The sequence below is a fragment of the Poecilia formosa genome, unplaced genomic scaffold (genome assembly GCF_000485575.1).
Source record: "Poecilia formosa unplaced genomic scaffold, Poecilia_formosa-5.1.2 Scaffold70, whole genome shotgun sequence".
Classification (NCBI taxonomy): domain Eukaryota; kingdom Metazoa; phylum Chordata; class Actinopteri; order Cyprinodontiformes; family Poeciliidae; genus Poecilia; species Poecilia formosa.
In genome coordinates, this window is record NW_006800009.1 from 780608 (window position 1) to 805476 (window position 24869).

Consider the following 24869-nt stretch of genomic DNA (forward strand, 5'->3'; position numbering starts at 1 on the left):
CATTCATGGGAGCTCATTTTTGCTGGTCGGTCACATAAAATGCACTGAACTGTGTTTGTTGTACGTTTACAAGGCGTGTGTGTGTGTGTGTGTGTGTGTCAGGTAAAATGACAAAGCCACAAAAGAAGCGGGTTTGAAAAATTATAAACACGTTTCTATACCAACCATTTCAGTTTAACACATGGCAAACCTCTGAGTCAAATGCAATCTTTTTTTTTTGACTAACAAACCCAAATGACATCATGATGACGGAGATTTCTCCACAGAAATAAATTAAACTGACTCACAAAGACAAACATCACCGAGAAGCGCAACCTCCGCATTACTCACTTTTTATTAGTTTTATGAATTCAAAGTACATCGCAAAGTCAGATGTAAGATATAAATATTACAAAGAATAGAAATTTTCCAAAAGTTTATTTTTTTTTTCTTTTTTTTTTACAAAATAGTAAATCATATTTCTGCTCTGAAAAAATGTATAAAAAAATAAAATAAAACACACAGTGACGGCCCTCGATGTGACTACAAAGCACCGTGTGATCTGCTCAGACCAGCTTCAGATCAGCAACATGCCAGACATCTTTGATCACACGCAGAAACACACATAAACACACACTGGATACAGGACAGGAGGACTTCAGAGAGGAGTGTGTGGCACAAAACACGATGATCTGAGCTGCGTGTGTCTGTGGAGCAACAAAAAAGATCAACGCTCCACGAAGGGAGGCTCCTGTTTTTTTACGACTGACAGAACTGGCCCGCCTCCTGCTGCAGCAGCATCTCGTCCTTGCGGAGCGGAAACGTGTCGATGGTGGTGAACAGCTCAGCTGCCGTGATGGGGAACGGGTAGCGCTGTTTGTCTATGCCCTGCTTGTCCACCAGCACCATTTGGAACGACCTCTGAGGGATCCGGAGCAGTATCCTAGGAAACGCATGCCGGATTAAAGTCATGTTTGCCGAGGTTACCCACGATTGCGTGTGTGTGTGTCAGTACCTGATCTGCAGGGCCAGTCCAGGCGGGAGAAGCCTGTGGCGGATTCGGCCAACTTGAGCTGGATACGTCCCGACCAGCTCAATGACGGTGACGTGTCTCAGGTCCAGTCCACACTGAGCCGGCTGGGACAAAGATCCACATGTTACACAGCTACTGAGTCACATGGAGGTGAGAAACTGGAGATCTTACCAGGGCTAAAACGATTAATCACGATAAAACAGTTACTGAAATAATCGTCAACTAATTCAGTAATTGATTTATCATTAACTGGAGTATATGGACCCGAAAGATTAACACAGCTAGAGCCTTAAGGAAGCCACAAAAAAGGTATTTTTGTCTGAAAATTAGCTTTACCCAGTGGCCTAGTTTTAGCTCTACCCGGTTCATATTCTGAATAAATCTCTTATTAAAGACTGTTTGTAATCCAATTAATCTGTTAATCCAAAAAAAAAAAAAAAAAAATCTTCAGGAAAGAAGATGTTTTTTTTATTATTATTATTATTTAATTGTGCCTGCTGTATTAAAAGAAATGTTGACAATGAAGGGAAATTATATTTTCATGAGAAATATTCTTCCCCTTCTTTCATTAATGAAGAAAATCTCATTAAAAAAGCCATTGGGTTCTGTAAGGTGGTTTTAATCTTCTCTATGATATTAAAGAAAATGAATTTTATTTAAAGGATGTAAAGCAACCAGCTGCTGCATCCTCAGAGCTGAATGAAAGCACGTTAATAATCATTTGCTTAACATCATGCCAACAATAAACACTAATTTTATCTAGTCAGATCCAGCTGGAAAACAAAGCTGAACTGTTATATTTCAGACCTATAATTAGCTGCAAATAATTATGTTTAACCAGCTGGACATGAGCCTCCTGGATAATGCCGTAATAATACCGTCTATAACAACATAATGTTGTGTTTGCTCCCCATCTGTGACAAAGAGACAAGTATACGGCTGAGCAATTTCTCCTTTAATAAAACAGAAACACATTGGGTGACACGGCAAAAGCCAATAAGTTTATTTATTTATGCAACTGTGGGATTCTGTCACGTAAATTATTCTTAAAAATGGGTTGTGCTTTGTTGTGTGTGAGGGTTTTATCCAAACTGAACTTATTATGAGACTCACTGAACCTTTCTCTGCCTGTCGTCTAAACGGGGTCACTGGTGCCCATCTCCACTGGTCGCCGTATGAAACTTACGACATCGACTGGTCACCAGTCCATCACCTTCTAGCTGCGAAGCTACAGAGCTGACAACTGCGCCACTTTGCATCACTTAACATGAAGAAGAAAGTAGATTTTTGCAACGGAAATGGACATAAATGGATGAAATAGTCATCAAACGTCACAACAAAAACTAATTAGTTATCTGATTCCCGGCCATCGCACCGTAAACCTGATATGCTCAAAAACTAAGATACTCATGTCATGTCACTAAACCTGCTGTTATTGATCAAAATGTGATTATCCATCTGTCGAACCTGATTAACCCATCAAAATTTACCCTCATTTTCTTTGGCTATCCATTTCTAAAATGTTTGGGATTTCCTGTTTCCAAAAACCAAAAAAGAAAAGGCTGAAAACATAAATATTATTCTTTTTTTTTTCCATACTTGGACAAACATGATTTGTGTCTGTCCTGAGATCGTCGAAAGCTGGTCTAATTTTCTGCAAAAACTAAAGCAGCTGGATTTATTCGCTCTGTTTACAAAAAAAACAAAAAAAACACACAATATATGGAATTACAGTGGATGTTACACTTTTAAAAAAATTAAATAACCTCTGCTGCATATGTTTAAGTAGTAACATTGGCTTCATTTGTTTTATATATTGTTTTCAACATTTCAAAAAATGTTTTTATTGCGTGTGCACCTTCATACCTGATGTTATCGTTTCACCTGAATTTCCCCTTTGCAGGACAATAAAGGCTGTTTCTATTCTACTCTATTTATCAATTGTTTGAATTGCAGAATAGATGTGTGGTAATTTATGTGCAGATGTTATGTCGATTTGGACATGAGCACGGGATGACACACAACGCAGAACAAACATGTAGGAGGAGACACCTGGAGCTCCAGTCAAGAGAAATAAGGAGTTTTTCACACAGCGGCTTCGGCAGGCGGTGGAGCGGTGCTTAAAGAATACTGAAGTGGAGACAGATGTGCAAAATGTCAGACAGAGGAACTCTGTTGTTCAGAGTTGTGAAAATATGTGGCCTCATTATGATCTGTGCATCTCTGCACCATATTGAACAGGTCTGTGGGGTTTTATTTATCTTTGCAGAGTGATGACCTAATGAGGATCCGACACCTGATAGATAAAACCTAATCAATCCAATCAACTCTGAGCGAAGACATTGCATTTACATAAATTACTTATATGATGAATCACATGTAATTGTGTGTCTTATTCTTAATCCACACCAGATCTGTCATGTGACTCTCCTTGAACAAACTCTCTCTAGTTAACAATAAACAAGGCCTAATCAGTGTTAATTTAAGACACATTTTTGAATCACTAATTAAAGAATGACCCAACAACCCCTTGTTTTTTTTAGGAATAGTTTAAAAATGGCTCAATATCTGACAGGAAATCTAAAAAAAACAACCTGTTATAATCAAACTAGAGAACTAGCAACCGGACTGACCGGTGGACCCGTTGATGAACTAACACCGATTAAGTCTCTCGACTCATAAGCTGAATTGAAAAGGTCAGGGGTTTAAACAAAGCTCTGACTTAATGGTTTCTGACGTCGTGGAGGAAAACAACACCACTCACAGAGCTGTGTCACTATCATTTATTCATCGCTGAGACATTTCCTGATCATCAGCTTGACGCCCTCTCCTTCTTCTCAATTGTTGTGCTGAGATTAAAAACAACTCAAACACACCGCAGTCGTCTTTATCCGCGCTGCTTTCCTGCTCCAGCACCCACAGCTCGGTCAACTTGGATTTTGGATGAAGCTGTGTGTGTGTGTGTGTGTGCGCCCGAGTCGTGCCTCACCTGCAGGTTAGTCATCTGGAAACGGTAATTGTGATTGGCAGCCGTCGGCGCAGAGATAATGAGGAGCCGCCGCTTCTCGTAGAATTGGTCCAGCAGCGCCGCGGCCGAACGCACCCCCACATTTATGTTCATGGCTGCGATGACATCGAACGCAAAATTAAGTCAGTATATGAAGGAGAGTACATGAAGGTGAATACTTATTACCACACAGTGTCAGTGTGAGGCGTTGCATAATTAAGGCCGACGATGAGGAGCTTCTTCCTGCCTCACAGACGAGTGTGAAACAGAATGAACTCGCTATGGATTTTTTTAAAATCGATGGACAGGCTGCTATTTTCTCCTCCACCGAGCCTCCAAATCCATAGAGAGACCGCAATATCAGAAATGACTGACACGTACAAAAAGAAAAATGCTGAATCTGGATCCAGGACTTCTCCAAATTAGCTCTTGAACTATTCCTTTATTAGTCCTACCAAATAAATAACCTCACACAATGTGACGGTTCACTTATTTGGTCACTAAATATAATTTTGAAGGGGCGCAAACCTTGAGATGAGACTGTAAGCAAGACTTTAACCCCTTAACCCTCACTTCTGGAAAACACAATGGAAAAGCTGCACAATTCGCCCCTGCAGCATACACACAGCTTCATGCACATAACAGTGCATGAAGAGCATTTTTAATTCATCACAAAGAATATCAAATGAACTTGTAAAAAGGTGTGTTAAAGAGGAATACTAGGAATACATTAATTATCTTACATAATCCAATTTTTAGCTTGGTTCCTATGTTCCGTTTCAAATTTCTAAACTTTCCCACATTTAATTTTCTGGATTTTCCAAGCAGAATTGTGGACAAATTAATACACTATTTTTAGGATGGTTGCGTTTGAACTTAAAGACTCGGGGACGTTTGTAGCTCTTTCAAATGTCCTCTGCTTGTAGACTGTTTGTTTTGAGGTCTGTTTACTCCTGTTGTCTTCCTGAAGGCTTCAGACAGACCTTTAGATCTCACAATGAATGTTTAGCAGGCAAACTCCTTCAAAAACCTCAGTGTTTATGTTCTAATCACATGGAATGATTCATTTCCAGTAGGAATAAATGTGAAAGTGTCCAAATTAATCCTCAGTAGAAAGTGTATGTTTACTTATATTTTATAGAATATAAAACTGGTTTTTTCTTCTCTTTTGTTAATTTAGCTTTTCTTACATTTTCCAGTCAAGTTAAAATTTATATTAAATATCCACGCATACAAATACGTCACAAAAACGGAACGTGTTACTTTTTATAGCACGTTAGGTTTGGAGTTTACTTCCATGTCCCATTTTTTAACCCAAAGCTTTTAGTTGGACTAATTGTTTGTAACCTCAATGACTACTGAACACATGCAAGAAGAGATATAATAATACACTCAGCTTAAATTTAAAACAGCTTTGGTTGTTTGCGTGTTGAGCGCTACATACGTGCACACGTTGTGTCTAAACCAGACCAGGAGAGTCCAGACTGACACACTCTGGCAGCGCTGCCCTGCAGCTCGGAGCCGCCGGTGCAGGAGAAGTGACAAGAAGCGCCATAGTTGTCTCCGTCACTGTCGCACTTCATGTAGCCGTTGTCTGGAGGGAACAGGCGGCTGCAGCGACGCACTGTGCAAAGACGGGAACACGGAAGAGGAGCAGCAGCCAGGATTAAACAGGTTGGCAATTAAAAATAACATTTTGCATCCAAAAACAGTATTTGTGTGTTTTATTTTGTTTTTTGTTTTTTTTTTTTACACAAAACACAAATACTGAGAATTGAGACTTTTTTCTAATAATTCCAAACATATAAACTGAATATTATTCAAATACACTGAAACAAGAACAGCTAATTAGTTTGCTGTGACAGTTTTTTTAATAAACAGTCACGGGTCTTTAACTTCTGTAAGACTTTTATCAAACTAAGACATTTATCAAGTCAAAACAGTGAATGTTCTGCATAAAGAACAAAATATATATTGAAATTGATCCATTTCTATAAATATTTAATCTTGTATAGATAAATACTTGTATATGTGTAATTTTAAAAAAACACTCATTAAATCCATGTAAATGGTCATTATTTCACAAAATGTAATTTTCCCCATAAGATAAAGTATTTGTTTCTGTCTTTTTGTCTTATTTGGTGCACTGACTGACATTTCATGGACATTGAAAAATAAAGTAAATACGTTTTTACAGTGGAGTAGGTTGGTTTGAGTAGCTTAATTTCCTTAACATTTAAATAATCTTCATTACAAATCAGCTTTTTATGTCCTATCGGCTTGTTATCAACATTAGCTTAATGGTCAGACGTAAAAGCTCAAATATAGATCTGTGTATTTTTCTGTAGGTACATAAAAAAGCAGCTCTGTTCAAGCTGCTGTCTCAGGCTCACCTCGCACTCTGATGGTGAAGCGGCAGGACCCTTTGTTCCCGGCCCGGTCAAACACGCTGTAGGACATCTTATGAAGGCCTTCTGGGAAGTCGGATTTCGGTGGTTTCCCTTTCAGGGTCACACTGGAAAGCCCATGCTGAGTTTTAATCTTATACTCTGATCTCTGACCAGTTTATAAACAGGATTTAAGCTGAGTCTGAAGAGAAAAGGTCTTAAAGGAATCAAAGGGTTACGTCCGGACTGACTCTGTGAGGATGCCGTCTGCAGTGTCGACGCCCTCAGGTGTGTCCCAATTCACCCTCGCCGTCAGTTTTCCTGGTTCTGCCCATTTATCCTTCACATTGGGACACTTGATTTTCGGGGGATCAATATCTACAAACAGATAAGAAAGAGATCTTTATCTAATCCTTTTTTCATCCACATGAGCGTGCATGGTTCACCGATAACGGTAGGCAGCACAAAGCAAAAAAAATAACAAGACAGAATTTGGCCTTCTGTCTTATGCACATAAATGTCACTAGTGATAAACAAAAGTGTTCAATTTGATCACATTATGTCAAGTTTCAGCCACTAACTTCAATTTTATGTAGTATAATAAAAACAATAGAGACACGCTTAATGTCTTTTGTCCATCTGGAAGTGTCTCCAACTTTGCGCGTATAGAAACAGAAATTCTTGCCTACGTCTGTTGACAAAACAGCTGAAGCTCAGTTACACTGAATTGACAGCATCTGTGAACGTTTCTTGTCAGAAATTATAGTTTTGATATAGGCCAAGACTTTGACTTGACCATTTTAACTCATGGTTACGCACTGATCCTAAACTAATTTATTATAGTTTACTCATGGCGGTGTTCAGAGTCTTTGCTCTGTTGATGTTAGGGTTAACGCTAACGCTAATCCTGTCAGAGCTCACAGGGTTTCTTCCAGTGTTTGTTTTTATTCACCATATCACATCAGCTCTAAGTACTACCTCTGTCCTTGCTAAAGAAAAACAAACCATCTCCACAGCATGATGCTGCCAGCACCAGGTAATGACTTTCCTCTAACCACATTTCTATAAAAGCCAGACGTCTTGGTAGTTTTGCAGATGTGGGATCCTGTTTACATTTCCTCGTGTTTCATAGCTTTGTTCCACTTTGTGTTGGTCCATCACATAAAATCCCAATAAAAGAAAATGCAGAACACAGCTAAAATTAAAAAAAGGTTAATTATTTTTGTGAGTTACTGTAGCTAAAGTTGCTACATGACGGCATATTTAATTAAAAAGCCCAAATATAGAAACTCAGGAATATTAATGTATTTATTTCTCACTATTTAGATGAATAAATAAAAATTTGCATGTTTGTAGATAGTTTGCACTAAAACACGCTCTCTGTTTTATGCTGTCTCTCTCTCTGTGTGTCTCCAAGGGTTCATTTTATTTTCTCCAGCATGATTCCACACTCTGAAATATTCATGTTCTGCTAAATGCAGATACAGATTTGACTGGGTGAGTGTGCATTCTCATTCGTCTCATTTGTCTTTGTGCTGGAGCAAAAACTCCCGGGCGGTTTGTCGCGTTAAACAAACATAATCATCCAGGGAAATGTTGGCGAAATCAGAAACATGTCAAAGAACCTTCCAGTGTAGCACAAAAGCAAATGAATCATAAGGTGAAAACAGGGATGTTTCTTAGTGTCCTTGTAGACAAAAAAGTAGAAAACTCAATGTTAAATCTTCAACACACTCTCAGTACATGCTGGCTGTAGTGCAGTCTGTACAAGCATCAAAAAAAAAAAAACACTGACTGCAGTTGCAAACCTGTTCTTTCATTGATGTGTTCATCAAAACGTAGCTCCTTCATCTCTCACTCATTTTCATCTCTGACTCTGTGCAAGAAGTGAAAATAGTGTAATTTTCCAGTGAATGGAAAAGAAAAATGCTGCCTGCCTGTTTCGGTTTGTCTGTGAAAGATGATTCGTGTCTAGAGGTCTGCTTTCTTCCAAGCATCGATCAGATAATCAGGAAAAAAAAAATAAAAGCCCTGGAACTGACAAGGCGTTTCAAGAAAAATCTGTGAAATCTTGTAGAAATCCTCTGGCCACGCTTAAAGCAGCAAATTTATCAAATACAATCACAGTCTTACCGATGCATGTGGGGACTCCGGCGCTCCACACCTTGTTGTACTGGCAGACGGATGTTTTCTGGCCTTTCATGGAATATCCAGCAGAACAGAAGAACTCGCAGCGAGAGTTGTAGTAGGAGCCGTCCGAGCATTTGTAGCCTCCGTTAGCCAGCATGTTGAGCTTTGGGCAGCGGATCTCTGTGAGCAAAATGATAAAAGCTCATGATAAAGACGCTCTACAGGACTGTGTGTGTTTTTTCTGACATGTCTGGTAGAATTACTGAAAAGTCCATTTATTTCTGTAATTCACTAAATGAAACACATCATATAGATTAGTCACGCACAGATGGATATTTCGAAATCTTTATTTCTGCTAATTATGATGGAAAAAAACATTTAAGATTAGAATACAGCGAAACATTGTTGGTGTGTTTGACAACCTGCTTAAATAATGCGATTCAAGTCGATTACCCCCATCTCTGCATTGCAGTGCCCTGCAGAAACTCAGAACACAACAAAGAAAGGCTCAAACATTTACTGCAAAAAGCTGCTTTAATGCATCATAGTGTAACAATGAGGCTCTGGAGTGGAGCTTTGGAGGAAAATCAAATTAAAATTGGTTCTCGCACAATCAGTCAGACTTAAAACTGCAACTGCTTTGGTGGGGAGAAGAAAGAAAAAAAAAAACATCTATTGAGACATGAAAACTGCTTTCACAGAGTGCCGTCTTCCAGACAATGACTGCTTCCTGCTGTCTTCATGATGGACGGCTTGTCGCTGAATGATCTTTCCCACGGCAAATATTAAATTGCCCAAAACTGTCTGTCCTCTCGTACTACCAGCATGTATACAGGATGAAGGCAGCCTCTCTGGAGATCCAGAACATGTCAGAGCAGAAATACCTTGGAGATGATGGATGGATGGATGGATGGATGGATGGATGGATGGATGGATGGATGGATGGATGGATGGATGGATGGATGGATGGATGGATGGATATGATGATGATGATGATGATGATGATGATGATGATGATGATGATGATGATGAAGCAGGGTATTACCGTTTTAAAGGTCACCAGTCAATGGGGATTTTCATTTGTTGTTGCATTTCTCTTAGATTGCTGCCTTGGAAGCTTAATATCCAGCTTGTGCTGATATATTTGTTATCTAAAAAAACTAATAATATGACACACATATGCCATTTAGGACTTCAGTGTTCATGTAAACACTTATTCATCTTCAAACTCATCTTCATTTTGGGCCACATCTTCATCATGCTGTAACAGAATGAACTGATAAAACTCAAATAGTCGTGTCTGCATTCAATAAGTTCGTTCTAGAAGTAAATAATATTGAACATTTCACCACATGGATCACTACCTCATGATTGTTTTTGTGATTTTTTTTTGTGAAGCTAATTTAGAAATATTTGCAAGACATTTTGCGATATTTGTGCTTATGTCTGGCGGTAAATGTGACCTTCTACTCGCCATATGGATCACAGACTATCTTCCCATCAAGTAGGCTGAGGCAGTGGTGTAGTAGAAGTAAGAAATACTGCCCCCTATATGTGGGAGTAAGCAGTCACTAAAACCCGCAACGGACCTTACCACAGGGGCCGCGTTTCATTGTCTAATGCCCATTTCACGTCACAGCGCAGCTACCATGTGCGTGACTGTCTCACAAAACACAAGCCACGGTAGTAAACACATGCTAATGTAGATTGTGGACTAGCAGACCGGCAGAAAGTTTTTGCGTCAGGACTCGAAAAAGAATGGTTCTCCACTGTCAGTGGGGAATCTGTTCAGGCGATGTCAGGCATCCTGATCGTATTTGTGGAACTAAAATTCACAGATTTCCAAAATCTGAAACGGAAAGCCTAGCTTGGATCAAAGCTTGTGCACGACCGCATTTGCAGCTCAACCGTCGTAGGATCAATAAGAACAAAGGAGTGTGTGCTGGTGTAAGTATTACTGCTTTGCTTTCTTTGTGTTTAGCGAATGAAAAAAATAAAGTCAATAATTAACACATCCACTATGAAAACCTTTTAGCCAAGTACAGCATAATGGCAGTACCGATACAACTTCTACACCTTGAAGCCTGTCTGTTACACAGTCTTACGTTAGCTGAACAGATCAATATGCAGTGTGTACCGTATCTGACATACATTAAAGATTTTATTTTACCTAAAAAGGCTGTTTACAAAACTGTAATCGTGTTAGCCACACTAGCACCGAGTACAGTCTATCAGGTCTAGGCACACTCAAACATTTGCCAACAACAGAAATCACTGATTCCAAAAGTAACCCTCAAAACCATGAATGCCGACTTACCCAGCCTTGCAAGAACAATAGGCATCAGTGATCTTGTCCACAGCCATATTTATGCTGAGGGTGTGAGGATCTGCTGTTTTCCTCATCTGTCGGTAGCATTTAGTTGTGACGCGCACAATGTTGGAGGCATCGCGTGGCTCAAACATCTTGATGTCGTCCAAAAAACATGACATGAACTTGTTGGTTCCCCTGTACATTGTCGTCGCTGATATTTTTTTGAAAATCCGACAGAAATGCTACACTAATCGTCTTAGAAATACTCTGCAGAGAGTCAGTCGAAGTGAAAGACGCCATGTTTACATAGAAACTAAGCTCCGCGAGGCTTTGTTTGTGAGAGATGCAGCCACGTGGGATTTTAGGGGGCGTTTCTGGGCGGAGCGTGGTAAGGTCCATTGTTGATTAGCGCGAAAACGTGTGGGGATCTGTTAACTTTGAGTGAATTTCCATTGTCACAGAAACTGAAAAAACTGGAGGAAGTAAAAGGATAAAAAAAAATGTGTTTGATTAGATTGGTAAAATAATATTTAAGCACACAACTGTTATCTTGAAGCACCTATTTACTATTTATTATTTCACATAAATAGCTGTGGTGGACCAAATTTGAGTTTGACACATGTGCCTTAAATGGAATTTTTTTGTAATTTTGAAAAAAAAAATATTTAGGAATATTGCTAGCACTAATTATGCTGCAGCCTTTGGTACCACAGACCATTATAATCTATATTCTTCTGCTAAAGAGAGGCTGCCATGCCCTCAGAGTCCCACATATTTTCTGTGCATCTCTTTACCAGTCAATATTGCCGCAAACGAGAGTAAAGCCTGGTTTCTGCACTCTGTGGACAAACATGAACCTCTGCCATGATAAAAGTAAGCCAAACTCATCAACACTCACAAAGTCTAATATCAATAAACCCTGCCTGCATGTGTACAAACAAGCCGAATCGATGAAGCAACCTTATCATCAGACAAATAAATGATTGACTATTTTGATCATCATCTGGTTTAACGTTAATCTTTTATAATGCCATAAAGTTAAAGCCTGAACAAACAGGATAAATTTTAAAGCATAACTGGAGAAACTGTAACCTGCAGCATGTGCCCAGCAGGAGAAACGATCACACCCGCTGTGTCTGTCTCCAGTTTTCACCCTGCTTCATTATCAGTCATCAATTTGCTGCTCTGCTTGAGAAACATGCGCCATGACAACAACAACATGGGAAAAGGTTTGTTTGTGAAAGTCTCACACTCGGGGATGTGTGAATTGGCAGCATGTTATCTGCGACAGTAGACTTTAAAAAGCTGGCGTTCACGCATACACAGTGATATTTGTTCCACTGGGATCATCTAAAATAACACTGGGTGGGCTGGCCTTCAGACGCAGCCAACAGCGATGAGTTGTTTTAGTTCATTTTGGTTATTTTTAAAGTTTGCCTGGAGAATTACATGCTTTTTGAACATGATTAAGTCAGAAAGGAGCGCGCGCACACACAAAAAAAATCTAAAGCTTCTCAAATTTCCACTGAAAAAACTCAGAAGCCAAAGATGAATTAATTTAAAAGGTGAAACACTTGAGAAACTCAGACAGCAGAGCAAAATCTGCTGCACAGAAGAGGCTTTATTTTCCCACAGGTGATGTGCAAAATCAAGGAGTTTCCCTGGAGAAAATGAATTTCTGAACAGACACGGTCTGAGTTTCCTCTGCATTCCCAAAAAACCTTTAATTTCAAATACTTTTCAGAACATAAGAACATTATTGCTACCTTATAGTAGAAGCACAGACTATCGCAAAGCATGCAAATAGTAATGTAGAGGTCATCAGTAACTCTGATGTTCGCCTCTGAGGATTAATAATCCAGTCACATCATTTATGACATTATTTTTGCAAATTAGTGACATTATGACTTTAACTGTGAGCTACTTCACAACCAAAACTGTGGCTGTGATCCATGATTGGCAGATTAAACACTGAAAAATTATATTTTGTTCTTCTAATTTATTAAATGCATAAAACCAAAACAAAAAAAAAACAACATATTTTTCAGTCTATAAAAGTCAATAAACAGCATGGACTCTGATGCTTTGTCACAATCACATACAGATTAGGGAAATTAAATTCATCCATCCACCAAAGAAGCACCTTTTTCTCCTTTTATGTGCTATAGAAAGTTGAATAATGTTACTTAATGTTAGACGTTTAAAACAAAAAACATCAAAATCTGCACTTCAGTTCTTAAAGAAAACCACAAATCAGTCTAAGGTTTTCTTCGCTCACATCTTCACTGCTTAGTCACTCTGACTTAAAGGAGCTCTGCCTTTTAAAGGTCTCGTTTCTATAAATTCATTTGAACTTTTATTGTTTCCTGGTATCTTCAGTAACCTGAGTTTCCAGATTACCTCACCACCTGTTACTCATCTCTCGCTTACCTCCTCTCACCTAATCATTTCTCCCAGTAAAAATAGCCCCTGTTAGTCATTCACTTTGTCAGATCCTCAACCATTTTCTCTGGCTGTTTTAGACTTTTAACTTTTACGTTTGATCTGCTGGACTTTCTGCTCCTGCAGCAGAAAAATGATTGAATCAGTCACGACACAGACATGATTATTGGGTTGACAATAATTACTGTCAGGAGAGGGGAATATCCACTATAGTGATGACTTTGTCTCTAAGGGAGAGCCCATGCTCCCTGTGGGAACAGCGCATTCATGAGGTTGATTGACAGCGCTAAGATCCTCCTCCTGGCTCTGATTGGTTGTTTCTGACTGGGAGCGATGCATTTATTTTTTATTTTATTTTATTTTTTTCACATTTTATCTGTCTTGTGTTATACTGAGACGACACAGTGGCAGTTTTAATAAAAATGTAAAAAGAAGAAATTTAAAAGACTACTTTTATTAGTTGCATACTGCAGCTTTAAGACAGAGAAGGACCGGGGTGGTTTACCTCATTTTGGTCAATATAATCCCCACCTCACTAAGGTGGAGGAGTTTGAGTATCCTTATAATCCTGGGAGTTTTTCCCTCCTAGTTGTTTATATAATTGCAAATTAACCCGAGCGGAGGAGTTAGGATATAGAAAAACAAAGTCAGGAGAAACTGGGAATGGAGTAAAAGGGCTTGAAAAGTTAGGTTGCTTTTTTCCTATCACCTTAATTTCACCTGGTGGTCCGGTCTTTGATTCTGGGGTTCGCCCACAGAATCAACTGAGCTCAGCCCAAAAGGATGAGAGCTGATTTAGTCCACATAGACCCAGCATCTGCTGGGAGCTGCATCAAGGGTGGTAGAGAAGGGCGGCGGTCAGTTTTCTCAATTGTGTTTTGAAGAGGATTTATTTGCTTTAATTGTACCGTACCTGGGAGGTCCAAATTACAGAACAGCGTGTGAATGCATGAATTATGTAATCTGCATTGCTCAACATTTAAAGGTTTTATTTTTGCTGTGAACTACACCTTATCACTAGAGCAATGTTTTACAAACTAACCAAAGAGGTGCTGCAAAAGAAAAAAACAAAAACAAAAAAACCTAGTTTTGTGGAAAATTATGATCAAAGTTAGCAAACAGTGATGGCCGTATAGCACGGAGAGAGATTAGAGCTAAATTATCTGAGGGCTACAATAGTCAACAATTAGTAATAAATATAAAAGGCCTTCCTTTAATGACTTTAAGCCGTCTGCACAGGACATCACTAGTCAGTCAAACTCCTGTCCTGGAAAATAAAACTTTGGTTTGCTTACTTGGAAGAATGAGCTAATAACGAAGGTTTCTGAAAGTGTTTTTCTTGTGGAACTGATAACGGAGGTTTCAGTGAACATGTTTTTCTTCTTTGTCCAACCAAAACGCCTTTGAACCGGGTTTGATTTAGGGACAGAGGTACCAATTAACCAGAGATGGGAGAAACTGAGAGAAACTCCCTCCAGGAGAGAGACGGGTGGAAGGCACCACCGTGTACATGACTGAAAGATGTGTAAGCTGAATTGTATGTTTAAAGTTTCACTTCTTCTCTCTTGCTTTTCTTTTCTCACCACGCTGATCTCTGATACTTACTCTGATTTTCTAAAGAAAATATCTAAAGACTCTGACTGAGTCAGTGTTTCGCTCTCTCCCAAAACGAGAAAGATTTTTCCTAAACACTCCTCTGTTCTAATCTTTGGACACTTTTCTTTCAGTTTCTTTCACTTTTAGGTGATTGCAAAAAGTTTTTCAGGCATAATGTTGTCAATCACTTTGCAAGAGGTTTTCTGGGTTTAGATCAGCACATTAAACCAACCATTTTAACAGTTTGTTGTTTCTAGTTTCAAGAATTTGCTTCGTATTTTATCGTGTTTGGTGGCTGATTTTCTGCCGTGGCAGGTGGCTGAGCTGCAGAGTGAGTCCTTCACCTGGATCTGTTTGTCTTAGAGACATTTGCTCCTGATTAGGCACTAAATAAACTGAACTGAAATGTTTAAAACGATGCCCACCTCCAGCTGCAGCAAACATTCCTGAGATAATGACGCTTTCTTCTGGATTGGCTCTCTTCTAAACCCTCTTAAGTTTACAACTAACATAACGTTTCCCATCAGAGCCGTAAAAATGTAGCCATGCAACATCTGACCTGGAATTGTTTCTTTTTCACTCTTCACTGCCTTGAGATGACTTCATCGACTTCATTTAAAAAAACAAAAAAAAGATAAAAGTGTGTGTGCAGATGTTGGCTCTCACCCCGACAAGCGTAGTTGGAGGACCAGTGCTTGCTGGCCATGCACACCACCTCCGTGTTCTGGGATTCGTAACCCCTTTTGCAGCGGATTTTACACCGCGTCCCCATCACGTTCCTGTAGTGCTCCCCTCTGGGCGTGCGGCAGCTCGCATCACCGTGCTTCAGCTTAATGGGCGCGCACCACAGGGTTCCTGGGAGCAGGGGAAAAAAAATAAAAAGATAAAAAGACAGGGCACTGGGTGCATCAAAGCAGGTACATGACTTGGCCTTTCAGCTGGAGAAGCTCAATAGGAAGCACTTACCTGCAGGCTGCAAAAGCTTAGGAAGAGTTTCTTTACCAAAGGAAAAGCAGAGAGAGGAAAGCCACCTATCTGCATGAGCACAGGCAGATATGGTGGATTTCTCATTACCTTCTCTGTGACTTCCAATCATCCAAAAGTGTCTCGGGAGAGGGATCAGAAGATGGCTTCACCCGAAGAAAAGGTGTGTGAAGAGCTCTTACGGCTGTTAGAAGATAGCTGGAAAAGTCTCTCTTTGTTAACACCACTGCTGAATTATAGGTATTCACGCCTTTTCTACGTGATTTACATCACTTCAATCTAATAGTTCAGAATTCAAATTAAAGTTGGTTTTCATTGCAGACCGCACATTTATTATGAATCGGTGATTTTCATCTCAGTTGTGAGACGAAGAGTGTACTTTCACAAACATTAAATGACTCTCTTTCTTTTAGTCCATGTCTAGAAAGCTGTTTAGAANATCCTGATCGTATTTGTGGAACTAAAATTCACAGATTTCCAAAATCTGAAACGGAAAGCCTAGCTTGGATCAAAGCTTGTGCACGACCGCATTTGCAGCTCAACCGTCGTAGGATCAATAAGAACAAAGGAGTGTGTGCTGGTGTAAGTATTACTGCTTTGCTTTCTTTGTGTTTAGCGAATGAAAAAAAGAAAGTCAATAATTAACACATCCACTATGAAAACCTTTTAGCCAAGTACAGCATAATGGCAGTACCGATACAACTTCTACACCTTGAAGCCTGTCTGTTACACAGTCTTACGTTAGCTGAACAGATCAATATGCAGTGTGTACCGTATCTGACATGCATTAAAGATTTTATTTTACCTAAAAATGCTGTTTACGAAACTGTAATCGTGTTAGCCACGCTAGCACCGAGTACAGTCTATCAGGTCTAGGCACACTCAAACATTTGCCAACAACAGAAATCACTGATTCCAAAAGTAACCCTCAAAACCATGAATGTCGACTTACCCAGCCTTGCAAGAACAATAGGCATCAGTGATCTTGTCCACAACTATATTTATGCTGAGGGTGTGAGGATCTGCTGTTTTCCTCATCTGTCGGTAGCATTTAGTTGTGACGCGCACAATGTTGGAGGCATCGCGTGGCTCAAACATCTTGATGTCGTCCAAAAAACATGACATGAACTTGTTGGTTCCCCTGTACATTGTCGTCGCTGATATTTTTTTGAAAATCCGACAGAAATGCTACACTAATCGTCTTAGAAATACTCTGCAGAGAGTCAGTCGAAGTGAAAGACGCCATGTTTACATAGAAACTAAGCTCCGCGAGGCTTTGTTTGTGAGAGATGCAGCCACGTGGGATTTTAGGGGGCGTTTCTGGGCGGAGCGTGGTAAGGTCCATTGTTGATTAGCGCGAAAACGTGTGGGGATCTGTTAACTTTGAGTGAATTTCCATTGTCACAGAAACTGAAAAAACTGGAGGAAGTAAAAGGATAAAAAAAAATGTGTTTGATTAGATTGGTAAAATAATATTTAAGCACACAACTGTTATCTTGAAGCACCTATTTACTATTTATTATTTCACATAAATAGCTGTGGTGGACCAAATTTGAGTTTGACACATGTGCCTTAAATGGAATTTTTTTGTAATTTTGAAAAAAAAAATATTTAGGAATATTGCTAGCACTAATTATGCTGCAGCCTTTGGTACCACAGACCATTATAATCTATATTCTTCTGCTAAAGAGAGGCTGCCATGCCCTCAGAGTCCCACATATTTTCTGTGCATCTCTTTACCAGTCAATATTGCCGCAAACGAGAGTGAAGCCTGTTTTCTGCACTCTGTGGACAAACATGAACCTCTGCCATGATAAAAGTAAGCCAAACTCATCAACACTCACAAAGTCTAATATCAATAAACCCTGCCTGCATGTGTACAAACAAGCCGAATCGATGAAGCAACCTTATCATCAGACAAATAAATGATTGACTATTTTGATCACCATCTGGTTTAACGTTAATCTTTTATAATGCCATAAAGTTAAAGCCTGAACAAACAGGATACATTTTAAAGCATAACTGGAGAAACTGTAACCTGCAGCATGTGCCCAGCAGGAGAAACGATCACACCCGCTGTGTCTGTCTCCAGTTTTCACCCTGCTTCATTATCAGTCATCAATTTGCTGCTCTGCTTGAGAAACATGCGCCATGACAACAACAACATGGGAAAAGGTTTGTTTGTGAAAGTCTCACACTCGGGGATGTGTGAATTGGCAGCATGTTATCTGCGACAGTAGACTTTAAAAAGCTGGCGTTCACGCATACACAGTGATATTTGTTCCACTGGGATCATCTAAAATAACACTGGGTGGGCTGGCCTTCAGACGCAGCCAACAGCGATGAGTTGTTTTAGTTCATTTTGGTTATTTTTAAAGTTTGCCTGGAGAATTACATGCTTTTTGAACATGATTAAGTCAGAAAGGAGCGCGCGCACACACAAAAAAAATCTAAAGCTTCTCAAATTTCCACTGAAAAAACTCAGAAGCCAAAGATGAATTAATTTAAAAGGTGAAACACTTGAGAAACTCAGACAGCAGAGCAAAATCTGCTGCACAGAAGAGGCTTTATTTTCCCACAGGTGATGTGCAAAATCAAGGAGTTTCCCTGGAGAAAATGAATTTCTGAACAGACACGGTCTGAGTTTCCTCTGCATTCCCAAAAAACCTTTAATTTCAAATACTTTTCAGAACATAAGAACATTATTGCTACCTTATAGTAGAAGCACAGACTATCGCAAAGCATGCAAATAGTAATGTAGAGGTCATCAGTAACTCTGATGTTCGCCTCTGAGGATTAATAATCCAGTCACATCATTTATGACATTATTTTTGCAAATTAGTGACATTATGACTTTAACTGTGAGCTACTTCACAACCAAAACTGTGGCTGTGATCCATGATTGGCAGATTAAACACTGAAAAATTATATTTTGTTCTTCTAATTTATTAAATGCATAAAACCAAAACAAAAAAAAAACAACATATTTTTCAGTCTATAAAAGTCAATAAACAGCATGGACTCTGATGCTTTGTCACAATCACATACAGATTAGGGAAATTAAATTCATCCATCCACCAAAGAAGCACCTTTTTCTCCTTTTATGTGCTATAGAAAGTTGAATAATGTTACTTAATGTTAGACGTTTAAAACAAAAAACATCAAAATCTGCACTTCAGTTCTTAAAGAAAACCACAAATCAGTCTAAGGTTTTCTTCGCTCACATCTTCACTGCTTAGTCACTCTGACTTAAAGGAGCTCTGCCTTTTAAAGGTCTCGTTTCTATAAATTCATTTGAACTTTTATTGTTTCCTGGTATCTTCAGTAACCTGAGTTTCCAGATTACCTCACCACCTGTTACTCATCTCTCGCTTACCTCCTCTCACCTAATCATTTCTCCCAGTAAAAATAGCCCCTGTTAGTCATTCACTTTGTCAGATCCTCAACCATTTTCTCTGGCTGTTTTAGACTTTTAACTTTTACGTTTGATCTGCTGGACTTTCTGCTCCTGCAGCAGAAAAATGATTGAATCAGTCACGACACAGACATGATTATTGAGTTGACAATAATTACTGTCAGGAGAGGGGAATATCCACTATAGTGATGACTTTGTCTCTAAGGGAGAGTCCATGCTCCTTGTGGGAACAGCGCATTCATGAGGTTGATTGACAGCGCTAAGATCTTCCTCCTGGCTCTGATTGGTTGTTTCTGACTGGGAGCGATGCATTTATTTTTTATTTTATTTTATTTTTTTCACATTTTATCTGTCTTGTGTTATACTGAGACGACACAGTGGCAGTTTTAATAAAAATGTAAAAAGAAGAAATTTAAAAGACTACTTTTATTAGTTGCATACTGCAGCTTTAAGACAGAGAAGGACCGGGGTGGTTTACCTCATTTTGGTCAATATAATCCCCACCTCACTAAGGTGGAGGAGTTTGAGTATCCTTATAATCCTGGGAGTTTTTCCCTCCTAGTTGTTTATATAATTGCAAATTAACCCGAGCGGAGGAGTTAGGATATAGAAAAACAAAGTCAGGAGAAACTGGGAATGGAGTAAAAGGGCTTGAAAAGTTAGGTTGCTTTTTTCCTATCACCTTAATTTCACCTGGTGGTCCGGTCTTTGATTCTGGGGTTCGCCCACAGAATCAACTGAGCTCAGCCCAAAAGGATGAGAGCTGATTTAGTCCACATAGACCCAGCATCTGCTGGGAGCTGCATCAAGGGTGGTAGAGAAGGGCGGCGGTCAGTTTTCTCAATTGTGTTTTGAAGAGGATTTATTTGCTTTAATTGTACCGTACCTGGGAGGTCCAAATTACAGAACAGCGTGTGAATGCATGAATTATGTAATCTGCATTGCTCAACATTTAAAGGTTTTATTTTTGCTGTGAACTACACCTTATCACTAGAGCAATGTTTTACAAACTAACCAAAGAGGTGCTGCAAAAGAAAAAAACAAAAACAAAAAAACCTAGTTTTGTGGAAAATTATGATCAAAGTTAGCAAACAGTGATGGCCGTATAGCACGGAGAGAGATTAGAGCTAAATTATCTGAGGGCTACAATAGTCAACAATTAGTAATAAATATAAAAGGCCTTCCTTTAATGACTTTAAGCCGTCTGCACAGGACATCACTAGTCAGTCAAACTCCTGTCCTGGAAAATAAAACTTTGGTTTGCTTACTTGGAAGAATGAGCTAATAACGAAGGTTTCTGAAAGTGTTTTTCTTGTGGAACTGATAACGGAGGTTTCAGTGAACATGTTTTTCTTCTTTGTCCAACCAAAACGCCTTTGAACCGGGTTTGATTTAGGGACAGAGGTACCAATTAACCAGAGATGGGAGAAACTGAGAGAAACTCCCTCCAGGAGAGAGACGGGTGGAAGGCACCACCGTGTGCATGACTGAAAGATATGTAAGCTGAATTGTATGTTTAAAGTTTCACTTCTTCTCTCTTGCTTTTCTTTTCTCACCACGCTGATCTCTGATACTTACTCTGATTTTCTAAAGAAAATATCTAAAGACTCTGACTGAGTCAGTGTTTCGCTCTCTCCCAAAACGAGAAAGATTTTTCCTAAACACTCCTCTGTTCTAATCTTTGGACGCTTTTCTTTCAGTTTCTTTCACTTTTAGGTGATTGCAAAAAGTTTTTCAGGCATAATGTTGTCAATCACTTTGCAAGAGGTTTTCTGGGTTTAGATCAGCACATTAAACCAACCATTTTAACAGTTTGTTGTTTCTAGTTTCAAGAATTTGCTTCGTATTTTATCGTGTGTGGTGGCTGATTTTCTGCCGTGGCAGGTGGCTGAGCTGCAGAGTGAGTCCTTCACCTGGATCTGTTTGTCTTAGAGACATTTGCTCCTGATTAGGCACTAAATAAACTGAACTGAAATGTTTAAAACGATGCCCACCTCCAGCTGCAGCAAACATTCCTGAGATAATGACGCTTTCTTCTGGATTCGCTCTCTTCTAAACCCTCTCAAGTTTACAACTAACATAACGTTTCCCATCAGAGCCGTAAAAATGTAGCCATGCAACATCTGACCTGGAATTGTTTCTTTTTCACTCTTCACTGCCTTGAGATGACTTCATCGACTTCATTTAAAAAAACAAAAAAAAGATAAAAGTGTGTGTGCAGATGTTGGCTCTCACCCCGACAAGCGTAGTTGGAGGACCAGTGCTTGCTGGCCATGCACACCACCTCCGTGTTCTGGGATTCGTAACCCCTTTTGCAGCGGATTTTACACCGCGTCCCCATCACGTTCCTGTAGTGCTCCCCTCTGGGCGTGCGGCAGCTCGCATCACCGTGCTTCAGCTTAATGGGCGCGCACCACAGGGTTCCTGGGAGCAGGGGAAAAAAAATAAAAAGATAAAAAGACAGGGCACTGGGTGCATCAAAGCAGGTACATGACTTGGCCTTTCAGCTGGAGAAGCTCAATAGGAAGCACTTACCTGCAGGCTGCAAAAGCTTAGGAAGAGTTTCTTTACCAAAGGAAAAGCAGAGAGAGGAAAGCCACCTATCTGCATGAGCACAGGCAGATATGGTGGATTTCTCATTACCTTCTCTGTGACTTCCAATCATCCAAAAGTGTCTCGGGAGAGGGATCAGAAGATGGCTTCACCCGAAGAAAAGATTTAATGATGTGTGAAGAGCTCTTACGGCTGTTAGAAGATAGCTGGAAAAGTCTCTCTTTGTTAACACCCCTGCTGAATTATAGGTATTCACGCCTTTTCTACGTGATTTACATCACTTCAATCTAATAGTTCAGAATTCAAATTAAAGTTGGTTTTCATTGCAGACCGCATATTTATCATGAATCGGTGATTTTCATCTCAGTTGTGAGACGAAGAGTGTACTTTCACAAACATTAAATGACTCTCTTTCTTTTAGTCCATGTCTAGAAAGCTGTTTAGAAGGAAAAAAAAAAAAAACCTTCCTGTCTGTCGCCAAGATTTGCAGGGTCATGGCTTTCTTATTTCAATACAGGAAAAATAAAAGTCTGCAGTTTATTTCCTGCTGGCTCAGGACAAACACACATATCAGCTCAGCTGGAGAGGAGAGAGGAGACACAAGGCTCGGGCTTAAGGCCATTTCTAATAAAAACGACGGTCCAGCCTCCCTTACTCTTACTCTGTGGATATGAGTGGTGATGGTGTTTCCACAGCCACTGAGCAAAAAGAAAACAATAACTTTAACACGAGCGGAGGGTTTTATTTGGCCAGGGTGACTATAACGTCAAATCTAAAGTTTGAATGGCAAAGATGGCCGAAGCAAATGTTTAATTTGAAATAAAATGCTCCTCTTTAAATCCTGTGCTTTATTGTCTACTAAATGTAACAGCTCTTTCTAGCCTTTGTTGCAACAAGCTGCAACCAAAGGTTTGAGATAACTGAGATCAGTGTGGATGGATTTTAATTCAAATATGTTGGAAGGTTTTCAAACACATCGGCCTATTTGAGGTAATGCCACAGCATCTCAAACTAATTTAAGTCTAGACTTTGACTAGGCCACTCTAAAACCTTGAATTGGACTTTAATATTCAGAAGTCTGTTTGCTGATGTGATTTTAATCACCATCTTGCTGCACTAACCAGTTTTGCGTGAGCCTAAGGTCACAAACTAATGCCTGATTCCCTGCTGGGAATCAGAAGACATGGTTCAATTAAAATACATTTTTTTCTAAATCAGAAATCAGCCTCAGTCCATCACAGCAGCACCATCTTCGACTATCAGCATGATGTTCTTTTCCATCAGGTTTTTTTGGGAAATGTGCAACAGGCCCTTTCTGTTCTTTGTTGTTGGTTTTCACCATGAATGCTCTTTTTGCTCAGTCCTTTCTTGATGTTGAACTTTATTCACAGACTTTATTAGCTGATAAAAGTCAGGCCTGCACTGCTTCAGATGTTGCTGTGGAGGGGGTCAGTGATCCGTTTGACGTAGTTTTGTACATCAAGAGCTTCTTGGAAGATTCACCACAGTCCCGTGTTTTCTCCATGTGAGGACAATGGCCTTCATTGTGTTTGAAAATGTTTTTATAACCCTTTCCAGACTAAAAGATGGCAGTGATTTTGTTTCTAATCTGTCTTGACATTTCACTTGATTAGAGCACGATGCGTTTCTTTTTGACCACTTTATGCTGTCATGCCGGTTCTGTGTGATTTCTTGATTCTCCTGGTTTGGCAGTGATCAGATCTGGGTGTAAATTGAACCAAAAAAAATCTAATAATCAAATGTTTATTGTTGATCCGGCTTACTGTTGTCATTTCTGCTTATTTGTATGTGTCTTTGAATCTCCTTTTCACTATAGGTTTCAGAAAAATAACTGGGTAGGTACGTTTTAAAGAGCACAACCTTTTGTAAAAAAAAATAAACAAAAAAATTTACTTGACCTCTGAGGTTCTGCTTATATTTCCACATGTATGCATTTTTATTTATTTATTTTTTTTTTTTTTTTCAGAATAGTCACCTTTATATCTACGAGAATACCAGTCCTCGTCGTCTCCGTAACCATAGTGCCCTGACCCTGAAAGTGAAAGAAAAAAAAAGAGAAAGCTACTACAAAGAACTACTCCAAAAAGAGCACAAGATCAGATGTTGAGCAATCCCTTAAAGCTTTTCCCTGGACTCATCAGGGAAATGACTGCTGCTGCTGCAAAGCAGACAAAACAAGCAGGGAAATCTTGCTCAACTTTCCATTTTAATCAGACTGCAGGGGGGATCTTCTGGACACAAAAGCGCAAAGAATGAATTTCCAAACGATCTTGTTTCCTCTAATAAATAAACATTTTTAGTGAAAATATTCATTCTGAAGCCCCCCTTGCTAGTCCTGATGCAAATGGGAAAAGTTCTGCTATTACACAACTGGAGTTGAAGTTGAAACCAGATGTTGACAGATGCTGTATGAAAGATACATCACCTTTTCTTTTCCTCGCTGTCTAATATTAAGTCAGAGTGAAACTTATATGTTGTAGGTGAGTTTAAAATGTTCTAAATGCCAGAATAACAAAACGTAGACTATTTATTTGATCACTTTCTTCGAATTCAGAAGTTTTTAGACACTGTAGCAATACTGATGAGCGTTTAGAAAAACCCACAAGTATAAGTCACTAGTAGGTTAAGTGATAAAATACCAACTAAGAGACATGGAGCCAACAAATCAAATTTGCTGCTTTCTTCAGGGACATCTTAGAAAAATCAGCCAATCAAGGGAGCAAAACCTAATTCTTGTAGAAATATCCTGTAGCAAGCACGTTTGGCAAACAAAAATGGCAGAATCACTTTGTTTTGTGAGAGTTTTTTTTTTTTGTCCTGCAGGAGAAACTGGTCCACTTTTTAAAGCAAGTGCTATTACGATGGAAGAACGTTAAGTGGAGACACTGAAGTGACGTCTCAAGACATCAAGCAGGAAAGAACCTTTTCCACCAAACTGGTTCCAGTGCTTTACTGGTGCTCTGGCTGCATGTTCTTCAAAACACCTCCAAGTTCTCAGATGCTTTATGTTG

At 39.4% G+C, this 24869-nt stretch overlaps 1 protein-coding gene across 2 annotated transcripts in view; it reads right to left on the reverse strand.

The window, feature by feature from the left end:
* Window positions 1-315: 315 nt before the first annotated feature.
* The window catches only part of srpx (sushi-repeat containing protein X-linked), a 29413-nt gene continuing 4859 nt past the window's right edge, over window positions 316-24869 (reverse strand). The window contains exons 2-10 of one of the 2 annotated variants that reach the window (XM_007555397.2): window positions 23834-23890; window positions 21520-21708; window positions 8540-8716; window positions 6658-6784; window positions 6413-6534; window positions 5464-5643; window positions 4002-4135; window positions 995-1116; window positions 316-922 (exon numbers count right to left, since the gene is read on the reverse strand). In XM_007555397.2, coding sequence (XP_007555459.1) covers window positions 739-922; window positions 995-1116; window positions 4002-4135; window positions 5464-5643; window positions 6413-6534; window positions 6658-6784; window positions 8540-8716; window positions 21520-21708; window positions 23834-23890 — 1292 coding nt within the window. In that variant the 3' untranslated portion in view covers window positions 316-738. Of the gene's footprint in view, window positions 923-994; window positions 1117-4001; window positions 4136-5463; window positions 5644-6412; window positions 6535-6657; window positions 6785-8539; window positions 8717-15551; window positions 15748-21519; window positions 21709-23833; window positions 23891-24869 lie in introns of those variants that run through there. The other variant, XM_007555396.2, reaches the window with a different exon arrangement.